The sequence below is a fragment of the Lampetra planeri genome, chromosome 3, assembly GCF_965212315.1.
Source record: "Lampetra planeri chromosome 3, kcLamPlan1.2.h2, whole genome shotgun sequence".
NCBI lineage: Eukaryota > Metazoa > Chordata > Hyperoartia > Petromyzontiformes > Petromyzontidae > Lampetra > Lampetra planeri.
In genome coordinates this window covers 12,157,143-12,176,105 of record NC_136109.1, presented here as the reverse complement: position 1 = coordinate 12,176,105, position 18,963 = coordinate 12,157,143, and the positions used below count along the sequence as shown (strand labels likewise).

The following is an 18,963-nucleotide window of genomic DNA, read 5'->3' as shown; positions in this document are numbered from 1 at the left end:
GACAATTAGATCCAAGCCGAAACATAACATATACAAAATAATATTTAAAATATTTTTAAAAAATGTGTTTATGATACAATATAGTATTGTCATCAGTATGACATAAGTATACCAAGTTTGCAGTCGATACCACATTGGGAAGTGGGTTAAAATTGAGTGACAATATTTGAAGTTACAACAGAGTTAATCAAAAGCGTGTAATAAAAAAGTAACGAGGCTCAATGAGAATTTTCTGGTTAAGCTAATGGAAATGTAATTATGTTCGATGCAAGCCCAAGTGTAGTTGCTCGTGTCATCTTGAACTGAAAGTGGCATTTTTCTGCATGCACGTCAGTCTGTTTAAACGACTGTAGAATGTCAGGTATGAGTGTGGACAACATGCTGCCTACACGTTGATTTCTTTTTAATGAACCACTTTGCATGATTTACTAAACTTTTAAAATGCATATGCAATTTTGTTGTTTTTGCCTTTTTTATTTTTACATGCACAATAAAGTATGTCCTTAAACAAACATTGGTTTACTCAATAACTGAAATATTTCACATGGGTTAAAACAGTAATACTTTACTAGGTATCATTTTACATCCACGCACCCCAGTTTAAAACACTCATTCACTCTCCCTTTAGGCTACCTGTATGAATTTTAGGAATTCATACGCAGCTCTATTCTAAGGCTGCTGACGGAATAACTGGAATTACACCTTGACTTGGATTCATGAGCCTGTGCCCAAATGATGTAGCTGTTTTGACCATAATTGCATCCCTTATTAGCACAATGAAAACCATTTGGTATGATGGGTACCGATGTAACCTTAATGGCATTTATACACGAGCACCAGTACTCGCATCCTTGATATTCAATATACGAGGTTACACATTAACATTTTGACTTAAAAAGCACCAAGATATAACCGAACCTCAATACACTAAATCTGAGACAAGAGCATGGACATAATTTGAAATGGAAAACTTTTTAATATACAGCAGAGCTCGATTACCCGCGCTGACGGGGAAGACGGCCGCGGATAATTCAAAATCGTGGATAATCCAAAAATATCCATTTTCCGTCGACCTCTATGCCAAAAACTACTAAAATAGGTATAATTTATGTTTAAGTTATGAACATTGAGTTTGTTAAGAAACAAAACAAAAATTTGGAGTAGAAAATCGACTGATTGATGCGCATGCTCAGTGATAAAACTTTCCTGCTCCCGCACAGAAGACTGCCCACTAAGTGGATAGCAGAGCCACACCAAAAGCAATCTCTGGCCACTGTTGTATAAATATATGCAACTACTGTACTGTAGAGGCGATTTCGGATTCACAAGAGCACATATCTGTTCGGTTTAAGCACGTTACTAGTAATACACTTTTCCAAGAATAATAATGTATAACTGTTTTTAGATTATGAATTTGGGCTTAAGGGAAAATCCATCAGTTATTAATTTATGTAAAATCTCAGGTGTGCTGTTAATCCACAAATTGGATAAACCACACACGGATACTCTTTATTTCTGCTCTTTATTCAGAGCAGAAATACAGCGGAAACTACTGAAGGGGAGAGATGGAAGTAGATTTGTTTGAGAAGGGAGAAAGTCATGTGACATGATATTTAAAGGCATTTCATAAAAACGTTAAACGACAGAGAATAACTGGCCTTCTATCTGGATTTCAACAAAAAGAATTTGCAGTGCAAATTGCCAGAGGAAGGGAATTGCAAACAAATTGTTTATCAGCAGACAAGGGGAACTGCCAATTGGTTGCTGGCATGGAGACCATGTGACAGAGTAGCTTAAAATTCAATTGGATAAGGTAGGTGGGGTTGATTCTATGAAGGATCATAAAAATGGTGAGGGTGATTTGCAGAGGTGGGACAAAGTCATTGTTATGCAAGTCCAAGTCGAGTCGCAAGTCATCAAATTCATGACTCGAGTCCAAGTCACATGACTCGAGTCCACATCTCATAGGTGGGACAAAGTCATTGTTATGCAAGTCCAAGTCGAGTCGCAAGTCATCAAATTCATGACTCGAGTCTGACTCGAGTCCAAGTCACATGACTCGAGTCCACACCTCTGGTGATTTGTAAAAGATGCAGAATTGGATTGGGATCCAGTGGAGAGGTCAGAGTTACGGAGGTGATTTGTCTTGTTTACAGGTGCTGGTGTGATGCCAGATGGTGGCATTCTGAATACAGGCGCGTCTCAACGAGCATTCTCTATAACCAGCAAATTTAATTTAGACGAATTTGTTTGTAAAATGAGCAAATGTTCACGTGACGAGCGGAGACCGATCGATCGAATGCGTTCCATGGCGGGAGGGGGCTCGCATTGCGGCCCGCAGTTGTGTGCATCGCACACTTTCAGACGTGCTTCTGCGGCCGTCTTGAACACTCTTCCTTCCAATATTAGGAGGCTACTGGAGCTATGTGCTTTTATATTTAAAACACATTTCTTTAGAAACTGCTTTTTGTGTTCAGTTTGTTGTCCTTCCGACGCACCTCCGATTATCACGGTTGGCTACTTTAAGAAGTTCAACACACCAGCTGTGCTGAGTGCGTGAGAATCGCCATGTGGGGGAAGGGGGCTTTGTGGTGGAACTGTAATGGTTGAGTAGGAGCGGTGTGGGGCGCTAGTTAATTGCAGAAGCTGAAGATAGGCACCTGCAAGCACTGTGGTTTCATGTGTGGTAGTAAGTGTTACATATGATATTTTATTACTTTATGTTAGAATTTTACTTTGTATTTCTCACGTAAAAAAAGTTGTTCAAGAGTGAAACATTTTGGGGCTGAATCACAACTCGGTTTTTAACATGGGAGTCAACGGGAAAACGATCGTTTTTACGAATTTTCGCAACGAGAAATTTTAAGATGCCTGTATTTAGGATTTAGTTAAGGGGAAAGTTCTGCACACATTGCAATATACAGGGCAATGGAGGCTGATTTTGTGTATACAAGAGGTAGATTTAACAGAAATGAAAAATAATCTTGGGATATCAGATTTGGTTTGTGCTAAAATACTGCACAAAACGTTTGCGTTTCTATTTTCAGTTATAAGGCAGCAACCAAGATGGCTACATAATTTAGATTGTGCCATTGTTCCTAATTCTGTGAACCTGCGTGTAAATACATGCTTATAAATCCCTGTCTTGTAAAATGATGCTAATTTTAATGTTGGGAGTAACGTGATTCCTAAAACAAAAATGTGATAATACAAAAATGTCCCTCTCACGCCAATTATCCAACTTGAGATTAGTTTTACACAGTAAGACAGAGTAGGTTTCAGATCTGTTGTGAGACTCATTCACTCCGGTCTTTAGGCTCGCGATATGACCATCCGATATAAGAGAAGATGTCCTGTTCACTGTGTACTGGCAACGCCTCACCGATCACTCCTGTAATCGTGGATGCACACGCGCAGGATAGATGCATGTGCACGCACAGATACACGCAGAGAAACGAGCATTAAAATCCACAGATAAATTACTTCAACATGATCATCAAGGCACAGTACTTGTTTTAGAATTATTTGACCAACAGATAATTCTACTCATCTGTACATTTATCAGAGGCATGTCAGTTTTAGTGTAAAAATTTAGAATTGGGTGTTAAGCTGCTACTATAGCCATCGGGGGCAGTGCTAACACAGGTGAATGTTTAAAAGTTGGGCGATTCATCGGGGACACATTACAAATATACCGGTGATGCCGATTGGCCGGATGGAGTACTCGTTGAGGGTGAACCCCATTTCCAGTGCCCGAGTTCGCATGTTCTTGTTGAAAATATCACTGCCTGTAAAATAAAGCACTCCGCAGAAGTACTGGTCCTTTGGAATGAGTCTGGTAAATGGAAACACAGTGGGACAGCACACACAGCAAAGCACACACAAATAATGCACAAATGTGAAACATTAAGTAAACATACAGATATAGTAAATTGTCTACTCTCATGTTTGCTGAATAATACCACAAAATAAACAGAAAACATTAATAATTTCCATCTCACCGGATGTCAATACGGCGGTGAGGTCGGTTCGTCTCATCATCATCATCACCATCAACCACGGGAAGCCTTCCCACGCCCTGTGAGTATTGATAGCCATCATGGAAGAGACGTAAAAACAGAAAAACGTTAATATCGAGTTATCATCAATGACCGGATAAATTACTCTTGCTGATGCAAGATAGACCCCCACATGCGAGTTCAAGCCAAAGTTGGTAGTCAGTTCATCTCATCATCCCTCGACATAATGATCACTTAAACTGTGCATACTCACCAGTGATCATCCGATAGAGACTGCACCACACTTTCGGAATGTAAACACGTCAAATTTTCAGTGAGCTCAGGATGAGCACTGCTCCATTGCTTAGGTATGGAGAAAATGGAACTTGATAATTGGTTTTTTACCCTTCTATCTGGCAACAAAACTGACACCTTTTTACAAGGAGTCATGTTGGCATAGACCACAATACCTGCAGTCATAATGCAAACAAAAAACACAACTCTGATAATGTGCACTGTCCTTGAAGTTGATTGGTCCACACCCGAGACAACTTTCCTTAGAGCCTAGTCTCACATGGGTTGGACCAGATGACGCCAAAAGGCGCACAACTCATATCGTTTATAACATTCGTACATTTTCAATTGATTCATGTCCATGCCTCTAAAGAGTATATGCAAACAAATTACTTCTGAAGATAACAGTGATGACTATTACAATGATGATGAAGTCGAATGTAATGACAAATAATTTTACCATGAACTTGGTTTCACCGCGGGATAATGTCTCCGTGAGGAACCCAGTGGACTTCAAGTGGTCCACCACCCTATGCAAAAGAAATGGCTGAGGGTACAAAAGAAAATCACAACCGTGTGAGAGTAAAACAACAACAACACTATATAAACAATGTGAGAATATTGTAAAATTTATCCCGAAAAAAATAAGGAGCAGATAGCAATTAAATAATGGCAAATATGAAATACAAATTGGAGGGGAAATAGGTGAGTATTTACAAAATGTAGAAACCGTGGCCATGATTCATTTGTAAACCACCTGCTTCTTGCTCTCAGATGTGTAACTCTCAAAAGTCAGAAGTACATCCATGTCACCGCTTGACTCTGCCCCTGCAACAACCAGTCAATAAAAAATAGTCAATGATTTTGAACTGCCAAATCTGTATTATTTATTGAAATATATTTGTATAACACAGTGCAGACGCCATGGCACATACATCCGACAACCCACATCCACTTCTATAGTGAGCTCCATATTTTGTTAACATTTCTTGCGAAGCTTCAGTCCGTGTGGCTGGGGTGTTAACAAGCACTGCAGTGGACCTGGTACGGCAATAAATTGTTCCCATGGTGAGTTCGCTTTGCCAGCGAGGACAAAGGCTCATAATGGCAGGCACGAAAATCAGCGCTACAATGATCTCCTTACTCCGGGCCGCTGATGAACACAATTGGGTTTTCTCTTTAGGCGTGTGGGGGTGTGCTTGAAGCCTTGTGTTGTTATTCTTCTCCTTACTGGCAATGGAGAGCAATATCGTGTATTCACGTGACCATTTTGTTCAAAATGGTCACGTGAATGTCATCTTTCACTATTATTATTATTATTCAATGAAATGTCCTAACCCTTATTCAGACAGGGAAAGGATGTGGACGATGCCCGACGTCTCTTGGAAGTTGAGATACTTTTGGATGGAATCGTGAATCCAATTGCCTGTGGTGACGCACCTTGCGGTGCCAACGGGCTCTTGGGCACATAGATCCAATGCTCACGATTGACAGTACGGTTTTCAACGAACAATTCCTTTGAAGAAATGTGTTGCTGACTCGCTAGTGTGCGGCTCTTCAGCATCATGTCCAGTGGCATCTGTAGATTATGTAACAACGTTCAGGGCCAAAAAGCATTCTTCCATTTTATTTAGATGTTTCATGTACCATAGCACGTGTAATAATGTGTGCTTGTTACCTCTGCGGAAGCTGCCACAAACTGAAGCAATGTAATCAGGATCCAAAGCTTGTATATCTTTGCACACCAGATCCTAAACATCACATTTATATATTTACATTACTGACAACATATCCCCACCAAAGTCTGTTTTCATGATAATCATTGTGACCATATTTAGCTTAGCAATCATACTAACATGCATCACCGAGTCAAACAAGTGAGAGTCACATGTATATGGCACATAGCTCACCTGCATTTTCATCAGCTCAGTTCTGGGAATCCTTTTTTCAAAATCCTCAAAGTATCTGCATTCAAAGACGAAACACAATGCTAAAATTCTGACACCATACCATAAAAATTATAGATCATTTAAATATACTCGGACGAGAGTACTGAAAACTTACAATTCACATTTTACAACCATACACTGCAATATACATGGAACAATGAATAATCTTCACTGACCATTTAATGAACCGCAGGTTGCATTTTGATTTAAGAGTTGACTTTTTTTATTGTTTGTATTGTTTCAAAATGTGTGTGGCCCTGTCTACAAGTTGTGTGCACGTGAACATATCACGTGCATAGATTGCAAAATAATCAATTCCCATGCACACATTTTCGATGCATGTATTTATTATAAGCGCAAGAAATCAATGTTCATCCAATAATTTCTGCATGCCTTTCACATGACAATTGTTGTGTGAAAGCCTGGTACCAATGCCTTTCCAGTTTAAAAAGAATACTAACATGTTATATGACGGCATGCTATACTGGCACTTCCCAGAACATAAAACAGAAAAACTGTACTTTTCCAAACGGTTCCTATTCTTATACTATGGTGTCTTCGCAGAGGAGAAGCAGCAGTGAATGTGGGCTGTAGGATGAATAAGGTTTAATAACGACAGCCGCTAATGGAATAAAAAAAATCCATAAACAGACAGATTCATAGGGTTTAATTATTTAATCACTGTCATGAGAAAATATTCACATTTTCTTCCCCCAGCATAGATTACATAAAAACAAGTTTTCATCTAGCATATTTAGTTAAACTATGAGAAATTAACAAAGGATAAGACTAATTTCCTACGAAAGGTGCTTTTGATCGACTTCCCCTTTCAAGTGCACTCCATTTTGTTTCTCCCAGCAGGGCAGCCCATGCTCCCGTCCCCATCTACATGGGAATATTTCCGAAGTAAACACTGGAGCACCCCTCTGTACTATTCTATTCCTGCGCGTGACATCGGTTCAGGAGCTAAATGGCAATATCGAGATCTGCTATCCACGTGAGAGCTTCATGAGAGAGTTCTTGTAGTTTTATTATTCCTCCATTGAAGGAGCGCACACTAGAGTGGTTTACTATTTGGTACATAAATTTGGGTTGTATAACCAGTCACACTGTGGCTTGTTTTTAATTTTACATTCATGAAGAAGATGTGCGTATCGGCCCGTTGATGTCCCATGTTGTTGAATACCAAAGCCAAGATTTGTGTCAGTTTGTAGAAAGCGTGACGAAAAATACAAAAGTATTTCAATAGAACACAACATTACGCTGAGTAATAGTGCGATTGGTGCATGAGTGCACGTGAACTGTGGGATTTTACATGCAGCACTGCTATGGTTGCTCACATTGACAGTGAGCTTGGCTGGCATCCAATCACACCAGATAAATCAAAACTAGGTAAGTATATACAAACAAGAAAAATATTTCATGAAATAACTATCTTAATTTATAAAAACAAAACTGATCAAAACCAATTCTTGGGGAAAAAACTTTTGCAATTAGCTGCAAAAACGTTCCCACTCGGCCACGTCTCCCTGTCCTTATAGGAGGCATATTTAGCCATGATTCAACACCAACCACAATCTGATCAAGTTAAGATGATATTCAAGAACCTATTATTGTGTTTGTTGTTTACTCTCATTTAGACTCTTTCTTACGTTTTCAATTGTTATATATCGTTCGTTCAATTACCCCAAATGTAACATTTGAAAATAGTACGGTTTTCAACGAACAATTCCTTTGAAGAAATGTAAACAATTTATAGCAATAGAAATAATAATCGATTCCTACACACGTAATTTGATGCAGCATTGCGAGTGTCCATTACTTGATGAACCACTACATGCCTATTGACAATGTATTATTTTTATCAATTAAAAAGCTCATTCCATTTTGACTTAAAATTTACCTAAAACATTTCATTTGTAATTAATTACCATTTATTAATGTACAATAAGCGTTTCATTTAATCAATCTCTACGACATGTTTTATTTTACGATATATTTTCAAACACTAAAAATGATGCTGTTGACGTAAACATTACATCGTTTTTACTGGTAAAATGAAACTGAACTGGTTCCTACAACCGGTCTTAACAGGTACTGCATATCCGACTTGTTGATGTGGACTGCCAACTGAAGGGATATGATAGCCCCTCCTCTGACCCCCTTTGGCACCTCTGATGTACCTTTTTAAATATAACACTGTACAACATGTGAATGTGTTTAACACAAACCAAGCTCACAGATCACACTTTGTTATTCACTCACTTCAGGCCAATGCGCTGGTGGTGGTTCAGTCTCTCGACGTTATTTTTTAAGTCTGTAAAAAGTGGAAAAGTAGACATTCTAGTTTCTCACAAACAATAACAGAAATATAAACTATGTACACACAAAAAATACAACGGTGGATGAGTCCATCTTTTCTGCACAATAATGTTGTGCACGTAATTAAAATGGCAATTTGTTGCATCTTGGCTGCTAAATAAATGTGTGTCCAAGCCACATACCTCAGGTGCAAGCATAGCACTAAACAAACGGTTCATTTTAAAATGGAAAATGGTATCTTCAAAAATATCGGCAAATAATCTTGCACAAATCTGCAGTTATTATGCAAAAATCAAGGTTGGCTATGTACGGGGGAAATAAGTTGAACATACATACATACATAAATCACTAATATGATCCAAGTCGGAAGCTTGTTCTTATAAGTTATCTATCACAATGCTGAAATGTAAATGTGTTAAGGATTTTTCCTTACCGTCCAGTGTTCTAATTCCCTCATCATACAGCTTTTTGGCAACAGCAGGTCTGTGGGTCAGTCAAATTAAACAAGCTAAATGTTTATTGAGTGAAAACATAAAGGCGACAGAATAATTCACACTCAAGGACAATGCATATGAACACAATCATCATGATTGCTATGTGTTATATAGTTTGCCAACAAGTTAGAACCCAAACCTAACAGAGACGCTTTATACACTTTGGCTGTTCACCAGCATTGCCAAAAAATATCTTTTACTGCTAATTATAGACACCGAATGCCAAACAAGTCCAGAGTTTGCTTCTGATGAATCAATGGGGTTGAAATTATGTACTCCCATCAGGCTGTGTGGCTGATGAGATGTGCAACACATTTGTATTTTTTGTGGAAGGACAGATATGGAAAGGAGGCATAGTCTGCCGATTTATTTTACGACAGATCTTCACAGTGCAGTAAATATATATTGTCTACATGAAGCAAACCATGATTTCAAGCCAAACAGTCCATCTATACTCTCCAACACCCACCCTCTCTATAGCACACCCCCCTGATCACACATTACACTTGACCAGTACGTCCGGACTTTCGATAGAAGGTCTAGTGGACTGATTCTAACCATCAAGAGGAGTGGACAGTCCTTCTTTTTGAGCAGGTGAGTGGCCAGCACTACGCCCAGCCACCTTTTGTCTCCCCAGTGGCGATATTTACACATCACACCAGATACTCATTTGATAGGCTAAGTTAACCTAGGGGAGGCCCAGGACTGATTCAGATAATCGTCACTGGTATTGGGCATGAGCAGGAATTGAAACTCAGGTTGCCGGGTTTGTAGCGCAGCGTGCTAACCTCTAACCCACCGCTCCCTACTCATGGACAATAACATACACCCACTTTGGATCATCATCATCAGTAAGTACAGTATTTATTCAGTATGTATACTATTTATTGTCTAAGAATGTTTTTTGAGCAGGTTTTTACGTGTTTATTTCAATTATTTCGTTTATTTGGCATACAGTACAGTACTTATATCAATTGTGATGTGTCTATTTTTGGTTTGTGGGTACCTAACCCCATTATTTAGGCAAGGCTTAAGTATTGAATATCGCAGTTTTGGCTTTCACGGCACTTTCCAACAATGTAACCCCTGCGATATACAGGGGGTCTCCAGTACCTCACACACGTGCACATTATAAAGCACAGTGACAATAGCAGATTGCAACGACACGCGTATCATCACCACAAGAAGCCCTCACCCGATGCCAGTGATGCGTGTCAGGAAGTTGATGGAAGACGATGTGTCATCAAGACGAATCTGCAAAGAGATATTCATGTTCAAGTTACAGTCTCTCTTTGTTCAGTGAGCAATAGGACAGTGCCCAATTCTGTTCTTGGTCGAACCAGAGAAGGAACTTACTGTGGGGGGACCAGCCGCTCCACAGGAAGACACTGCTAATTTCCCACTGCGATATGTTTAAGCAGGCCTGAAGGAGTGAAAGGTTGAGACTAATCCTAAACTCATTATTTCCCCATCGTGATTTGAGCTCTTTCACCACTAAGGATTCTCCATGCATACACATATCACTGACAACGCATAGATGAGTGCATGTGCTCAAAACAATCATTCAAACAGGTCAGACAGAGCTCTGCTCATGGGGGTTTACATTTGTACCATTCATGTTACCTTTTCCAGCTTTTGTAACTTCCCCGTTGACAGGAACTCATCAATCTTCTTTGCGATTTGCACCCCAACACCTTCCTGCCGAGATACAGAAATATAGTGTGTCTCATGATCTCCCACTGATTCATCCATAAATCCATGTACTTACCAATATAACAATCCATCCACTTATCACAGAATATATTATTTACTTGTACCAGTACACACTCTTATACCCACTCAGTCACAATCGTTTATGCTAGCTGATGTAATTGCACGCAAACGTTATGAATTAAGAATGTTAGCTCCCCAACACTCAAGTAAATAGTTACAACTCTTTTTAGAATAAAATAACTTGTGGCGAAATGTAGGGTATTGGCTCCGCTATTTCTGCAAGGTATGTCAATTGTACACTATGCTAACATAAAGCCACAGGCTTACAGGGCCAGAATAGGAACTAACAAGAAGCATTATCCCCCCCATGAAAAAAAAATCACTGTAGAGCAGAAGGTAGAGGTCAATTGACCTGTACATTAATGGAAACCAAAATGAGATTGTGGGAACTCAGATAATCATAGCACTGACAATTTTGAAAAGTGCATGCAGTATGCAATTCACAAATTGGGAACATAATAAGAGACAACGTAGAGGATAACCAACCACACGAGCTGGATTTACAAAAGGTTTGTCTACCAATTCTCACATACATGGTATCAACAAGTCAGTAACATGGCAACCTGAGTTTGATATCTGGCAACGCCTCACCAAACCAAGGAGTGATATCTGAACAAGTCCTGCCTGTCTCTCTCCCACACTTTACTGACCCACACTGAGCAGCAAGTTAAGTATGATATTAAAAAAAACACGATTAACATGGTGTGGGGGAGTCCCTTCATTTAACTGCGGATTTATAAAGTATTTTAAATTATTATCTATTATTATACTCAGCTCCTAACACATGTAACTTGACCCGTGACCTCCTGTCAGCAAGCCTTCACGACTCTACGTGGTCCTAGAGTATTCTCAGTGGCATAGGTACCGCAGTAATGTGTCCACCACTAAGCAGTCAATAGTGGCTGTTGTTTGGCATCTTGCAATGTGTGTGAGTGCATTCATGAGTATGTGGGCATGTGTTTATATTAGAATGAGAGTGATGCTCACAAGTTGCTTGGCCTCAGAACCACTTTTTATCTTGTTTGGATACTTTGCGATGACGGCTGCAGCTTTTCTGTAAAAACAAAATCAAATTCGCAGCATTATTATTTTTCTTTTTATTCATCTCCATCACTTAATCAGTTATCCACCATTCAGGTAGATCAATAATGTCTAAGATGATAGGAACATGTGGGATGATTACAATTAATGCACACCAAAACCTTTCCCAATCATGGACTATTGACGCAAAATGGTTTGAGATACAGTTTGCCGATCATGCCTCTCTGTTGGTCGACCTTTCATGGTTGATCGCAGGATTCCTGTATGCATCACGTAAGCGTACTGCTCGCGATGATGTTGCCGCAGAAGCATACGCAAGCCATCCGGTTTCCCGTGCAGCCCATTCGGGTCCCAGTCCAAGTGTTCCCAGCGTCCAGTGAAGCGGTGAGGTTGAGCTGCACAATTTTTCTTACTTTATCAGTGACCTTATTGATTATTTTCCAATGGCCCATCTGGTCCAACACCATGTGAGACTAGGCTCTAAGAAAAGCTGTCTCGGGTGTGGACCAATTAATTTCAAGGACAGTGTACACATTATCATAGTTGTCTTTTTTCTTTGCATTTTGACCGCAAGTGTTGTGGTTAATGCAAAACATGATCCCTTGTATAAAGGTGTCAGTTTTGTTGCCAGATAAAAGGGTAAAAACCTATTACTACTACCAAGTGGTAGTGAATAGAAGGAAAAGAAGCAGAGGAAGGAGATGTCTCGGAACGATTAAGTAAAGTTATGAAATAGACTTGTGAAAGGGGAGAGTGCAGCATCATTAACTTTATAGTTATTTTCAGGTTTACTTTTACGTATACATGTACAGTACTGTAAACAACCTTCATTGTTTTCAATCTATACATGTAGTGTATGAGTTATATTTAACACGATTCAAAATATTGATCATGTTTTTCATTTAAAGACTTGTTGTTTCATATTTGAGTTCATGTAGGGTAACATAGAAGAAAAGGAGGGGGTGTCGTATTACCGACCGTGAATCAAACCCTAACTTTCCCATTTGCCTTTGAGTTTGCAGATTTTCCGATTGCAGCCATTTTCAAGAATGTAACTCCTGCGATGGACAATGTTTTGGTGCTCTCAATCATGCTTTAGTAAACACACAACATTGTAATCATGGATGCAGTGTGTACATGTATTTGCAGGAAACCATCCAATATTTACTCCTTCCCTATCTTGCTTATGCATGCCCTCTGTACCTTTTTCAACTCACTACCATCCAGACCTCATTTTAATTTGCGTTGCTTGTAATGTTTCATTGCCACAAAAAAATACTTAATTGCAAAATTGTATAACCCCACTTCATCTGAGAGTAGATGACTTGCTTTGCCTAACAAAAGGCTCAATTTAATAGGGGCAAGTACTCCATTGCTTACCATCCACATGCGAAGGAGGCATGTAATTATTCAACCCACTGTCGATTCATAGAACTGTTACTCTGCTGGGAGGTGATTCAAGTATACACTGTTAAAGCATCCAGAATGTACCAAAAATTCTGAGCGTGCACCCATGCCACAACACCACGTGATGAACCAGAGGTTCCGAGCAGCATCCCGCCCTGTTCTCCTTGGCCAGCTAAGCAAAAGAACCATCTATTGGGGGCCATGGTTACACTGGTGACTGGTAACCGTGGCGACAAAGACATATGAAAGCGTTAGATGAAGTAAACATGCTCTAATAATGTAAAACGGACTTGGACAATTGGCCAAGTATGCTATAGAACATGCCAAGGATAAGATTTTAAAGTTTGCTAAAGAACAGAATGCAAAAACTGTGATGGAAAAGTGTATGAGGATGGATTCTGGAAAGTTGAAGCAGAGAGGCTGCCACTCCGATATGGAACCAGGAGCATCGTGCCACTGCTGTTCTTGCTCGTGGTCCTGAACCCTTTGGCATGCATTTAATCATATTTGTTTCAACTCCTTTAACATTTAGCCAGAACATGAGGCGAGCCAAACCAGCTATTCCCCATATTAATTTTGTTAGTCGGCAGTAAATAATGTTATTTTGCAGGTCCATATGTTGAATGTGTTAATGTATGCATATGCATGGCGGTTTGTTTTCAGGTTTTTTAAACATTTGTAAGGAACGAGGCAATTTTTTTTTGCCCAATGTTAGGTGAACCACGTGTTGGTGAGCTGACCCGATCATGCACCTACCACACCCGACAAGGAAGTCAGAAATACTATTGTGTATGTGTAGTTGTCACATGCCCGGACTATTATACCACGCTGCTGTGTGGTGTATATGATGGCCTCAGCAAATGTCTTCAGCCATGAAGAACACCCTGGCCAGAGTTGTTTGCTTGGCTCCACATCACACAAGCTCTTAGAACCTTTCCAAGGACATTCAATGGTTGCCAGTGCATTACAGTCAAGTTAAAGGTGGCAGTACTCGCTTTGAAGGTGAAAACCTTCGGTCAATCAACCTACCTGAGCGACGTCATTTAACCTTCGATTTAAAGCTTTCGTGACTGCAGGGATTCATCTTCTTGGTTCTTTCGGTAAAGTCACATAGAAGGGAAGTAATAAAATAAAAAACGTAATAAATGTATTTATTTAATAAAAAATAAAACATAATAAAATAATTTATTTAGTAAAATAATTTATTTTATTATGTTTTATTTTTATTATTTTATTACTTCCCTTCTACGTGACTTTACCGAAAGAACCAAGAAGATGGGTCATTTAACCTATAAGCGCCAACACGCAACCTACGCTCATCTGGAAAGGACCTGCTGTGTGTTAAACCAACTCAGCTGAAGACAAAGGAATGGAGCTTCTCATTGGCAGCCCAATGGTCTGGAAGAGCATACCGATTTAAGTACGGGCAACCACAATAAGTCCAGATTAAAAACAAGCTCAATCTCTGGTGCCCATCACATCTCGTCTGGTTCTCTACAATACGTGTTTATGTCTTTGCTTTCACTGAATTATTGTGCGTTATCCATTTCACGTTGATTGTGTATGCAAGGTGAGAACTAACTGTGAACTTGTATACATATGCCTGTGCCCAGCTGTGCAGACATGATGTGTACAGATCCCAATGTGGTTTGCTTTCATACCGATAGGCGTTGTACTTGTGAATGGCACGATTCACATTTTTCTCATAGTTTGCCAGCTCTGTGAAAAAACAAAGAGCACACCAAAACAATATCATACACACAGTAGTCGTACAACAGGTACTGCAAAATAAGAAAAAAAGTATTTGCATCTGTAATTTGCTATAACAGGTATGACTTGTATCATTATGTTGTGTATTATATGGACTAAAAGCAGGAGCTGCTACCACATACTGCCAGAAAGGCAAGTGTAAGCAGTAAATATTTTTGAGTGGGTGGTAGAAAACACAGTGGAGATAATCCCGCGCTCATTCAATGTCAAATCACCAGATATCAGCAATAACTTGACATGTCTTTTATTTTTCTGTAACTCTGTAATCAATTGTTTGATATATGAGATTTTCAGAAGGGTATCAGTACCCATGATCCCAAATGATATTAAGTAGGGAGGGAGGGGGGATTAGGCAACACTTATGACTCGTGTTTCCTTGCAGGCATTTTTAAGAATCTGTATCTTGGCATAGGGAAGGGCTAAAGATAATGCATAACAGTGCTTTCTCTTATTCAGATTCAGAATTCACAAACCAAAGTAACATATTATGAATAGTTTTTTTAACCACACTGCATAACATTTTGTTTAAATCACCACATAAAATACAAGAAACACTTTTTGGTGACATTTCTATCGACAGAAATGTATCTGTTAAAACAGTAAATTTAGGACTTATTGCTTTCATATTCTCAGCGATATAAGCCTTCAAATTTGGTAAAATAGCAGCGATGGTCTCACATGCACTGCTCCATATTCATTCACATGTGGCACAACACATAAATATGCATCCAAGTAAGAATTGTGGATCTAATGATGGTCTAGGACTCATATACCTCACGATTTACTGACAATGTTACGAGAACATTTACGGCATATCACTTGCAAGCCCTTCTTTAGTTGAAATAGATTGACCCCATATGCTATAATCACTGTTGACTTCCTGCCAAGGCTCAACCTCCAATTGTAATTAAACATGCAGGCGAATAACTGTGAGTCAATGCAGTCATATTGCAGCATCTTATACACAATGGCAGATGTAGCATCTCCCAAGCCTAAATCCTGATGCCTACACATTAAACAGTCCTTCACCTCATCCCCTTAATGTTTGTTTGTGCTGACGATTCAACATTTTCAACAATTTCAGTGAAAAAATGTATTTATTTTATTGTTTATACCTACGTGACTTTAACGAAAAAACCAAAGATTATGGATCCCTGCAGTCACGAAAACTTCAAATCTAATTTCAACAGCAGCTTCATAACGCCAGATACAAAGTGGTTTCTAATGTGATGTCAGTTTTTTGCGACGACTGTGACCTATAAATCTGCGGGATACCAGACCAAACAACTGCTGTCCTAACCTGTATACCTGGACGTACATGAGGTGGGGACCAGGTTAATTAATAATGTGTTACTATTCTTAGGTTTTTTCGGTAAAGTCACGTAGGTAAAACATTAAAATTAATAAAAGTAAAATAAAAAAAAATCACGACGTTTTGGAGGCAACACAAGCCTCCGCCTTCAGGTGGAACCGTCACAGCCACGACAGCTGTGTTTTACCTACGTGACTTTACCGAAAAAACCTAAGAATATGAATCCTTGCAGTCACGAAAGCTTCAAATCTAGAATTTGTTACTATTTATATTTTATATTCTCATTTTGTCTCTCTGCATTGCAGCATGTGTGATTAGGTGCATATATTCAGAAACCACCGCACAGATCATTTTAAATTATCCATTTAAGAGATAACTACATTATCTGCAGCCACGGTGTCTACCACTATACATGCAGTAACATAAGGAAAACAATCAATTTATAATTTGACCACTCCAAATTGCACACACCCATTATACATTTCTGTTAATGTGATTCAAGAACAATGTCATAATGTATAGTTGTTAATAGGATGACCTTTTAAACTAAAAGTTGAGAAATAAGCATTCCACACTGCTGCTGCAGCTACTGGATGGCAGTGAAATTGCCAGCGGCAAAACAAAGTCAAGAAACTCATTTTGCACCATCACTAACACAGCCATAAAGTATTTAGGAAACTATGAGATCAATAACAATATCAGATTCCAAATAAATCTATTGCACATTTCATGTGAAAATCCATACAATTGGCCAGGTCTCAGGTGTTACATGTGAAATATTAAAGTCTTAAGTTTAATCAAACATGAAAATGCCGAGAAATCCCATCACAACATAACTTGTCCGGAGTTGCCCATCACTGCATACTAAATCGTGTTGGTGCCCTAAGCCAGGAGGACCACAATGCTCTTCTTCAGGAACTGCTTGTGTTTTTTTTCCATTATGCTTATTACACATTTCTTGTGTTTAAGCACATCTGCCTACATTATAAACTAACGGGTGTAGGATGCAAGTTGAATGGGAGCTGATTGTAATTATCAGCGAAACGTCGTACTCAAATTTTTAAATGCTGTTGATTCTCTCTTCCAACACATCGGTGGGCTAAAGAAGTGAATTATTTTGTTCTTTGAAAAAAGTGACACATTTTTTACTGTTTGGCCGTGTCGGGTGGTGGAGGTTTACGACACATTTATAAATAACGCGATCTGACCCGAAAACCTATATTATGGAAACTCTACACTTCAATAGCCACAACAATAAGTCACATTATTGATTCTAGATTTCAAGTTTTCGTGACTGCAATGATCCATTATCTTTGGTTCTTTCGGTAAAGTCACATATGTGATTTTTTTTTACAGGAGTTATTTTTATTTCATTTTTTATTTTCACCTACGTGACTTTACCGAAAGAACCAAAGACTACATTATTGATCCTCAACTAGATCCTCCCCGAGTTTCATCTGAACTCGAAGAACTCAAATATCCAACATGTGCACTGCGCTGAGATATTTAATCATCGCGAACCACGCTGGGGCCCATTCACACAGCTGCCTTGTTAATAAGTCTCGCCGTTCCACAACCGTCCCAATATCTTTTTCACAACCATGACGGACACGACCTTTGACACAATTACGCGGGAGTGTATGGCTTGATAAGCAACAGCACTATTGTATTTGCCAAGGCAACACCGCGGTTGTCGCCAATTCAGCCTCGGGTGGTGTGTCCACAGCCCGGCCAGCGAGCCGTGTGGGTTTGCTACTCTGCTGGTAACTTCTGGTGACGACGTCTCACGCCGGATAATTTCTATCGTCACGGTGATGATGATGATGTTTATAACGGGGGGGGAGGAAGGCGATATCAACATCGGCGCGAAACAAAGAAATCTGAAAGGGTTTACCAAAGAGGAAATCTGTTATGCCCTCATTGAGGGTCTCCTGCGGTGCCTTGCGCTTGCTCATGGCTCCGTCCACGCAGACGACGCCAACCACGAACAACAGAGAGTCGCCCTGCACCGAAAGACGACGATGAAGACGACGACGAGAGGAGCGACCCGCCTCTCTCTCTCTCTCCCGCCTCTCTCACTCCACGAGGAGCAGCTGGGGCCGTGCGGGGAGGGGCCCGGGTGGGAGGAGCCAGACCGCGGGTCCGCCCCTCCCCGCAGCAACGCGCTCCGTGATTGGTCCGCAGCCCCCGCCGCGGCTGTTGGGGCGGCGCGGGGATTGGCCAGCGGGGATTGGACAGCGGGGGGATTGGACAGCGCGGGGATTGGACAGCGCGGGGATTGGACAGCGCGGGGATTGGACAGCGCGGGGATTGGACAGCGGGGATTGGACAGCGGGGATTGGACAGCGGGGATTGGACAGCGGGGATTGGACAGCGGGGATTGGACAGCGGGGATTGGACAGCGGGGATTGGACAGCGGTGACCCCCCCCCCCCCGCTTCGGTTGACGTCACAAAGCTCTGCCCCCCCCCAAAACCATATTTCCATTTTTAAAATAAAACACGCTTCAAATCGCTTTAAACTATTGCCATTGTAGTGCGTATTTAATGTGGCGCTGCACTCTGATGTTGTACGAGTGTTGTTATAACAATTAGTGTTCTTATA

At 40.1% G+C, this 18,963-nt stretch overlaps 1 protein-coding gene across 1 annotated transcript; it reads right to left on the bottom strand.

Annotated features, from left to right (window-relative positions):
• Positions 1-2,883: 2,883 nt before the first annotated feature.
• POLB (DNA polymerase beta) lies at positions 2,884-18,461 on the bottom strand. Its single transcript, XM_078620815.1, has 14 exons — positions 18,255-18,461; positions 14,940-14,997; positions 11,818-11,884; positions 10,681-10,755; positions 10,253-10,311; positions 8,997-9,046; positions 8,507-8,558; positions 6,203-6,257; positions 5,971-6,043; positions 5,050-5,120; positions 4,753-4,839; positions 4,002-4,078; positions 3,696-3,835; positions 2,884-3,391 (listed from the first exon to the last, which is right to left on the bottom strand). Exons 1-14 carry the CDS (start codon positions 18,313-18,315, stop codon positions 3,297-3,299), a joined length of 1,020 nt encoding a protein of 339 aa, XP_078476941.1. The 5' UTR covers positions 18,316-18,461; the 3' UTR covers positions 2,884-3,296.
• Positions 18,462-18,963: the final 502 nt, after the last annotated feature.